This window comes from Balaenoptera borealis, assembly GCF_965194805.1.
Source record: "Balaenoptera borealis genome assembly, chromosome: X".
Classification (NCBI taxonomy): Eukaryota; Metazoa; Chordata; class Mammalia; order Artiodactyla; family Balaenopteridae; genus Balaenoptera; species Balaenoptera borealis.
This window is the reverse complement of record NC_138881.1, coordinates 41,891,435-41,901,102: the sequence shown is the minus strand read 5'-3', so window position 1 is coordinate 41,901,102 and position 9,668 is coordinate 41,891,435. Positions and strand designations below refer to the sequence as shown.

Sequence of the window (9,668 nt, the reverse complement as noted above, 5' to 3'; positions counted from 1 at the left end):
CAGAGTGGTATTTGTAGTTTTAGTACTCCAGCATTTTACCTAGAAATTTACTGAATCAGAACAGTTATCTATGAAGGAGAGAGAGGTGGTGGTGGTGGAGGGAGAATGCAGGGGAAGAGGGGGAGGAGGGGGAAGAGAAACAACCTTATCTTTTAACTGTCTTCACTAATGATTTACCCAATGACCTTCGGCAAATACATTTCTCAAACATAATGAAAATGTTTATAAATGCCCTCAAAAATCCCCCCATGACACTACATAACCCCTATAATCTTAATATTCTCACATGACTCCAAAATAGAATGAATTTTGCAAAGAATGTATATTTAAGTGAGGCCTGATCTAAGCCTTCTGAACTTTGTGACTTTAGACAGGCTCCATTCCCCTAGTGATTTATGTTGGTCCTAAGGTTCCGTCTCATCGGCCTGATGAAATCATGATTTGCAGGTAGAGTCCAATTTCCGAGTTCTCTTTGGTCCCTGGTATTGACATGAATCACAAATTTGTGCTTCTAAACATCCAATTCCTACTTCCTTTCCCCTTACCATCTGTTTTGCTTAATGAATAAGATTTTTTTTAAATATAAAAGAAACATATGTAAGCTTTTCTAAAACCCATATGCCAAAATAAAAAATTACCACACCGACAGTAGTTAACAGTTTTCATAATTTAATGAAAAAGTATCGGTAAAAAGGTGACATTTGAAAAAAGACCAAGTTCATCTTTGAAAACTGGACTATATAAGACAAAACGAAAAAAAATTTAACAAAGAAGATTAAGAGGTAATACTTCAAACAACAGCAAAATGTAGCAAATACATTTTGGGGCAATTGAAATGTATACAACTGAAGGCTCCTTCATTTACCTAGGAAAATCCTGTAAAAATATTACAACTATATTTCCCTGACTGAAATTATTTAGTCAATACTCTCCCAATGGCATTACATATGGAATTTGGCTGAAGCACTTTTTCAATGTTTGCTTTTCTTCCCACTCACTCAGAATTGAAAGGCATGAAAGGACATAGGCTACTGCACTGGCCTCTAACAGAAGGAGTTTATGACATAGCTCCACTACAATTTCTTTACCATGAAGGTGTCAAATTAATATCCAAACCAGGAGAATGCAAAGAAAAAGCACAGAAACCTAGTGCATAAATAGGAAAACTACTGTTCCTCATTTGGATAATCCATAGCTTTTTCCATTCAAACAAAGCATAGGACACCTATTACACATGCTATGGCATGTTCACACATGTACACAGGCACAAAAGAAACATTTTGAAGGTGTAGCCAAAGGAGAGGCAAAATACAGAAGTTTTCAGAAAAGGAGGAAGAAATAAAAGCAAAGGAATTCATTAACAAAGCTACAGGCTACAGGAACAAAAGCGGGGGAGAGGAAAACTGCTGAGTTTCCCATATTGACGGAGAGAAGAGGGGCCCCTGCCTTTACTGCAGCTGGGCTGTTTCACCAGGAAGCAACTTAAAAAATCTAAAATGGCCTCTTTTGTCTGAAAAGTCTCACTACATGTTCCCAAACTAGAAGAAAGAGAATATTAATTTAAGGCTAAGAAGAAAAGAGAGCAGATAATTATAGTTGGCTTCACACTTTAAAAACTGTAACATTTTCCTCTTCTTTAAACAGGAAGCAGGTATGTTTTATCTCCCACTAATGTAATTATTCTCTTCCTCCCAGAAATTAATAAAGGCTGATAGTTTGGGAACAGAGTATGAGTAACTTCTGAAAAACAGCTCCAGCCCTTTTGTTTGGGAAATTGCCTTGGATTCAAAGTTGGTACAAAGCTAAATTATATCCATGTGTTAAACACATGCTTTCAAATTCTGTTTGACAATAAAAATCTGTTTCAAAATTAAAGCAGGTAAGAATACTTAACCTCTCTGCATTTTACTATATCTTAATTATACCTCAATAAAAATTTTATAAACATTAAAGCAGGTATACAAAAACTGTCAGCCAAACTTATTTAAGTCAAACTTATTTGAAAACAATAACACAAAAACCCTGACCTGATACAAACCCTCCAGAAATGTTCTCACTTTGGGAAAGGCTCTGCGATCCTACACAAATGCCTAAACTGAGAGAATCAGAGCATTTTCCTTGGAAGTAGTACTTTTGTAAACACTATCCACAAGTTAGCCTTTTATGCTTGTTAGCTGGGTGGAAATAGTTACAAGTGCGTCCCCAACAAGCAAGTCTAGGAACAGGCACTGGACACTTATAAGCATTAGGTGTATTGACTTGGTAAGTTAAGATACTGTGAAAGGAACTCAACCTTGTTCAGAGCAAAGGAAGAGAGTAGTGAGTTTGACAGTATCTGAGATATTGGTCCCTGGTCTCTCCCTGAAGAGGGTTTCCAGGTACCAGTGGAGTTAGAAACTTCTTACAGACAGGAGCTCTGGAAGTCACATGCTGTAGCTTCAAAAGATAAGTAGTTTTAGTGTCTGATAATCATGGTCTCCTGCAAATCAAGGACAATGCAAGGACTCTTAATACATATGTGTATCAATGTGTTAATATAATTGGAAAGCTGCCCCAAAGTATTTACTGAGCAAATACTCTGGTCCCAGCTTTTCTCACTAGCCTCTGGCAAAAAAACAAAACAAAAAAACCCCCTAAACTTTTGGACAATATGTAATTTCTATGATGTGCTCGTGAAAATTGGACTTGAAACTGGTTCAAAAACTGCAAGCCAATTTACTGTGGAAAAATTTTTATCCTTTTCACTACAATTCCTCCTAACATATACTAGAATCCTTTTGGTGTATGGGTTTTCCCCAATATATGAGGCAAAGGCAAAGGTGGAGTTTTTCTTGGAATTCCTAATCACCTATGCATTGAACTGTGGGAAAGGGGATATGTCTTGCTTTTACCACGGCAATCCCGTCTGGAGTCATGGGGAGGATTTTCCCTGTCTGAGCTATCTCTCTTTACCCTAACTTTCTCTTTATTCCCATCACTTTCTGCTTCTGAATCACTCAGCTCCAAATCTGGGCAATACCCATCATTTTCCTGATATGGAGCTCTCCCTGCAGACCGCCTGACAAACTGCCTGCCCCAGAGCTGCTCCTTGGGGTTAATATTCTTGGTTGGCTTCACATAGCACGGGAGGTCCTCTGTGGTCCTCACCCACCTGTTGGTGGCCTCCTTAAAGGACCTGCTGAAGTGTTCCATGGTAGATTTTCTAAAGCTGCCCTGACTGCCCAAGTGGGAGCTGAGCATGGGCTCCTGGTCACAGAACATCTCACTTGAGCTGTCTTTTTGGGTGACATCCCCAGACCAGCTGCCCTCCAGGCCATTGGATTTGGCAAACTTGGAGTTAGGCTGACTTTTCCCATTCCCAATGGAAGACTGTCCATGCAGGGCAGCCTGAAGGACCAGAGGCTTTCCCAGAGACTGCCCATGATAGAACTCTGGAGATGGAGTTCTCCAAGCAGGACTGGGATCCTTTGCTTCACTCCTAGCATGGCTGAGACTGGCCGGCAAACAGTTATTCTTGCTCTCTAGTGGATACCTTGGGTATGACTTCATTCTCATTTCTAGTGATTCCTGAGCCACCTGCATGCTCCTCATATTGCAAACAGGGGAGCTGCCGTCAGGAGAGAGAGGTCCATGTTCAGGCTCTGTGGAGCTGTTTCTGCAGTCTTCCAGGGCTGATTTGGGCATTTTTAACTTTAAGGTAATTCTTGGTGGTGGGTAAAACAATGAATTTTCTACTGCATTTGTCAAAGGAAGTCCTAAGATCAAAAAGAAAGATTCATTTTAAACGACAGAGTACGTTTTCATGCAAATGGCCATGACAAGAAAGTGGGGGAAGCAATACTCATAATCAGACAAAGCATACTTTAAAACAAAGGCTATAACAAAGACAAAGAAGGGCGTTATATAATGATAAAGGGAGCAATACAAGAGGAGGGTATTACATTCATTAACACATATGTACCCAATACAGGAGCAACTAACTATATAAAGCAAATACTAAAAGATATAAAGAGAGAAATTGACAATAATACAATAATAGTAGGAGACTTTAACCCCACTTATATTAATGGACAGGTCACCCAGGTAGAAAGTCAATAGGCAACAGTGGTCTTAAATGACACAATAGACCAGTTGGACTTAATAGATATCTACAGGATATTACATCCAAAACCAGCAGAATACACATTCTTTTCAAGTGCACATGGGACGTTCTCCAGGATAGATCACATGCTAAGCCACAAAACAAGTCTTAACAAATTTAAGAGGAGAGAAATTATATCAAGCATTTTTTCCAACCACAATGGTATGAAATGAGAAATCAATTACAGAAAGAAAAATGTGAAAATAAACACGTAGAGACTAAACAACATGCTACTAAAAAACCAATGGGTCCATGATGAAATCAAAGAGGAGATCAGAAAATACCTTGAGACAAATGAAAATGCAAACACAACTTTCCAAAATCTATGGGATGCAACAAAAGCAGCTCTAAGAGGGAAGTTTAGAGTGATACAGGCCTTCCTCAAGAAACAAGAAAAAATCTCAAGTAAACCACCTAACCTACCACCTGAAGGTATCAGAAAAAGAACAAACAAAGCCCAAAGTCAGCAGAAGGAAGGGAATAAAGATCAGAGAAGAAATAAATAAAATAGAGATTTTAAAAAAACCCAATAGAAAAGATCAATGAAACCAAGAGCTGTTTTTTTGAAAAGATAAAATTGATAAACCTTTAGCCAGACTCACCAAGAAGAAAAGAGAAAGGACCCAAATAAACAAAATAGGAAAGGAAAGGGAGGAAATAACAACAGATACTACAGAGATACAAAAAAATCATAAGAGAATACTATGAATGGTTACATGCCAACAAATTGGACAACCTAGAAGAAATGGACAAATTTCAAGAAACACACAACCTGCCAAGACTGAATTGAGAAGAAACAGACAATTTGAACAGACTGATCACTAGTAGTGAAATTGAATTTATAATTTAAAAAAACTCCCAGCAAACAAAAGTCCTGGACCAGATGGCTTCACAGGGGAATTCTACCAAACATATAAAGAAGAACTGAGACCTATCTTTCTCAAACTAGTCCAAATAATCGAAGAGGATGGAACACTCCCAAATTCATTCTGCGAGGCCACCACTACCCTGATACCAAAACCAAAGACACTACAAAAAAAGAAAATTACATGCCAATACCTTTGATGAATACAGATGCAAAAATCCTCAACAAAATATTAGCAAACTGAATCCAACCATGTATAAAAAGGATCATACACCATGATAAAGTTGGATTTATTCCAGGGACATAAGGATGGCTCAACGTTTGCAAATTAATCAATGTGATACATCATATTAACAAAAGGAATGATAGAAAGCACATGATCATCTCAATAGATGCAGAAAAAGCATTTGACAAAATTCAACATCCATTCATGATAAAAACTCTCATCAAAGTTGGTACAGAGGGAACATAGCTCAACATAATGAAGACCATTTATGACAAACCCACAGCCAACATCATACTCAATGGTGAAAAGCTGAAAGCCTTTCCTCTAATTTCAGGAACAAGACAAGGATGCCCAATCTCGCCACTTCTATTTAACATAGTACTGGAAGTCCTAGCCACAGCAATAAGACAAGAAAAAGAAATAAAAAGCATCCAAATTAGAATGGAAGAGATAAAACTGTCACTGTTTGCGGATGACATAATTCTTTATATAGAAAACCCTGAAGTCTTCACCCAAAAACTATTAGAATTAAAAAATCCAGCAAAGCTGCAGGATACAAGATTAATATACAGAAATCTGTTGCATTTCTTTACACTAATAATGAACTATTATTTCTCAGAAAGTAAAAAAAAATCCCAACGGGCAGCATTTGTTCCCTAAGGGTCCATACTGAACACTCACAGCCCCCATCTCTACCAGGGCCTGCCACCTGTCGCTGCCACAAGCGGTTATGGGGCTGGGTCCCACTAATCAGAAGCCACATGGTCTAGGGGCCAATTTCCTTGGCATCATGGAGGCTCTTCCTGCTGTCCTTTGGTTCTTCTTGTCTTGTCCATCGTGGTGCTCTTGTGGCTGAGCAGCCCTGCTGTCTCCTGCTACACCATTCTGCTGTGACCCGTGATACTCACAACTGACCACGAGCCTTTGATACCTACCTGACACCTTATTTCTGGGTGCCTCTCTTGCTCTATAGCTGGCCCTTGGCAGAAGCTGGCTTCTGCACACCCTGCCCAGTGACCCCTGGTTGCCCAGGCTCTGCCACTGACCTCTGTGTTAAATGAGGCACAGGGAGGTTACAAATGTCTCTGAATATGACTGTCATTATTCCAGCCAAGCTCCCATGCTTAGGGCACTGTAATTATGCTCATTTGTTTCTCTCACCAAGTGGGCAGAATTCTCTGAAGGAATTCTGTCTTGCTGACTGCTCTGTCTTCTAGCTCAGCTCTTAGTCCATAGGAGGTGCTCAAAAAATATCAGTGAATAAATGAAGAGACAAGAGCCCAGATCTCCTAACTTCTGGCTAAGGATCTGTTATAACAGACTATTGTTAAGTAACCCTGGAATTAAATGTTTTCTGGAAACTAGGATTAGATCCTATCGTACTGATTTCTAAATGAATCCAATGATTTTAGAATAATTTCACGGCTCCAACTAATAGCCTCAAATATCTGTCTGGGACCTAGGTTATCTGTCCTAGGCCTGCCACTCCATCAACCCCACCCTGGGATTTCTTGCCTCATGAGTCAACAGTGAAACGGGCCATGTTATATCAGGGCTGGACTAGAAGAAATGAATTTAAAAGATTTTTAAGTTAAACAATTGATATAAAATTTATACAGGTTACCTGCAGCAACTTCCTGGTTAGCAAGCTGGACTTGCAAACTGAAGATCTGTTCCTGTATTTTGATTTGTGACAGTTTCAGCTTCTCTCGCCTGGTTATCATGTAGCACAGGTTTCGGACCTGAAAGCCCAACCCCCAGCAAATAAGAGATTTTTGTCATGTTACACAAACCTGACAATTGAAATTGTTTAGCTAAAATTAAGACAACTAAAGTCAGGTGGGGTTGGAGGGTGGTGGGCAGGTGAGGAGAGAAGACAGAACCTAAAAGCTGTATAACGAGAGCCACTCCACAGGAAGTCACATAGCATGGTCAGTCGTGGGATCATGGTTCCCATATCAGTCAGTAGCACAAGCAAAATGCTCCAAAGCCACCTCCTGAAGTCTACTCTCCCTGTGGTATCATGGGGTTGATATTTATCTGCACAGCCAGGCTGGGAAAACTGAATGATGACCTAACATTTTAGCTTTCCCTTTAGATCCCTGAGTAAATGGTGGCAATGCTGGATCCAGTACAGTTTTCTAATGAGCGCTGGATCAGCAGGATAAAGGTCTGCTGGGAAGACCGGAAGTGGCTTTTTTGCTCACACTTGCAGCTCAGCCAAGTCTCCATAGCCACAAGGGTGAAATCCTCACCCTCTCATGCTCCTTCATCTGGACAAATTACTCAACCTTTCTGTGCCCCAGTTTATTCATCTGTAAATAGGGATAATAATTGTACCTTCTTCATAGGCATGTTAGGATTATATGAGTTAATAGTTATAAAATGCTTAGAACAGTGGTGCCACATAGTAAGTGCTATATATGTGTGAGAGTTAAATTTTAAAAAGTGAGCCAAATCTATTAGTTCCCCTCCAAATTCTGGTAGCAGAGAAAAAAACAAGCCACCTCTATAATTATACTTGATTATAAGATTCTCTAGGGTAAACACAGGGCCTAACTTATCTTTGAACCCCTACAGTACCTAATTTAGTAGATACCTGATTATATATATATATATATATATATATATATATATATATATATATATTTTGACCCCCCAGAGGGCATTTGGTAACTTGGGTACATTTTTGGTTCTCACAACTGGGCATGTGGGGGTTTGCTACTAGCATCCAGTGAGTAGAGCCAGGGATGCTGCTAAACATCTTACAGTGTTCCCCATGACAAAGGACAGTCCCCTACAACAAAGAACTATCCAGCCCCAAATGTCAATAGTGCCGAGTTTAAGAAACTCTGATCTGGTGCTTTCCTAAATAAAATTCATTCTTTCTTCAGCCTGTAGTCTCATAAGTGTGTCAGTAAAATATAGCTGAGCCAATTTAGGTTCAACAGTGAATAAAAAGTAAACCAAATGAAAATTTATTTCAAATTTAAGGTTCACAGAGCATCTAAGTGAGGACGCTTCCGTTCTCTGATGTGTCTACCAGAATTTCAACTAAGCCCAATGTTTGGGGCCACGACGAAATCAGAAGATAAGCAAGGACACAGAAGCTTACACTATAAATGTAAATGAGCTGTGTTCTTTTAAAAACTGGAGTGGGGTCTCCATTTCTGTGCAGACCAAGACCTACACACTAGTCAAAGTTGGTCACCTTACCCTCTCTAGGTCTTGCCGTAGGTGCATAAACATTCTCATGCGAGTGTGAATACTCTCCTCTTTTGGCTGCACCAGGCCATTTTCTTCATCCTCTTTCGGAGGAAATAATGGCTTATTGAAGTTACTTTTCCGCTTTAGTTTCCAGTAGTTATAGATAAAGTCCACAGCTAGTGTGGGCAGCCCCAGCTCTGTGGCCACATCTTCCACACGGACCAGGGAATAGAACTCCTCCTCCAGCTCCCGAAGCTTCTGTGCCCGCACGCTGGTCTTCTCGCTTTTGGTCTGGCCCTGCTCTGAAGCCCTGTGTAGGGGGTACTCGGCCTCCCCGAGCTTCTGCCTGTTTTGGCTGTGCTTGAGGCAGTATGACTTGAACTTTACTTCATCCCCCTCATCTAGGATGGTCTTCATTTCTAGGTTGTGCTCGAAGGCGCAGGTGACGTGGAAGGCAGTGATGCAGCTTTTCACTGAGCACTGTGGGAAGAAAAGATGTGTTAAGGCAGCAGGTCTGTGGGGGGAAAGGGGAAGCCCTATACGCCTGGGCCTAAACTGAGAGCTCATAGGAAGCAAAGGAAAGACAGGGAGAAAGTTGGTCTTAAACTGACCATGATGGACACTTTACAAGTAACCCAGGAAATCTGCTCTTATAGAGAACAGTAAAAACAGAGGCAAAAAAATGTTTTTTCAAACTCTCCTTTAAATTTTAGCTCAAGCATTAAGTTTTTCCGAGAATTCTTCTTTGGCCCCTGTAAAGAGTCATGCTGTACTTTTTCTGTGACCCCGATATCACTTTATTATATGCTTCTACAATGGTCCTTTTCACACTGTACCTATAGCATAATAAATGTAAAATCCCTGGCCATGGCTCTTAACGACAGAAGCTGTGTCATTCATCTTTGCATTGCCATCAACTATTGAACAAGGAAGTACTCAAGAAATGCTTTTGAACAATTGAAAGGAAAACAAAATCAAGATTATTGCCAGAGCAGCTATTGGTTCTAAAAAAGGCCACAGGAACTCCAATATCTAAGTAACCTAACTTCTTGAAATTGATAGATGCAACACATTTGTTAAGTATCACTATGGGGCATGCACTGAGGACTCACAGGGAGGCAGAGAGAACCTGGCCCATGATTGCTGGACTCTTGTGCTTCAGTTAGTCTCAATTACCATTTGTTATGGTTATGTTACAGTTTTCCTTCCGAAGATTTAAAATGCATGTG

At 40.1% G+C, this 9,668-nt stretch overlaps 1 protein-coding gene across 19 annotated transcripts in view; it reads right to left on the bottom strand.

The window, feature by feature from the left end:
* Positions 1-652: 652 nt before the first annotated feature.
* JADE3 (jade family PHD finger 3) overlaps positions 653-9,668 on the bottom strand; it is a 150,693-nt gene continuing 141,677 nt past the window's right edge. For all 19 annotated transcript variants that reach the window (XM_082378120.1, XM_082378122.1, XM_082378115.1 and 16 more), the window contains 3 exons: positions 8,449-8,919; positions 6,857-6,974; positions 653-3,755 (listed from right to left, as the gene is read on the bottom strand). In XM_082378120.1, the coding sequence (XP_082234246.1) occupies positions 2,845-3,755; positions 6,857-6,974; positions 8,449-8,919 (1,500 nt within the window). In that variant the 3' untranslated portion in view covers positions 653-2,844. The remainder of the gene's footprint in view (positions 3,756-6,856; positions 6,975-8,448; positions 8,920-9,668) is intronic.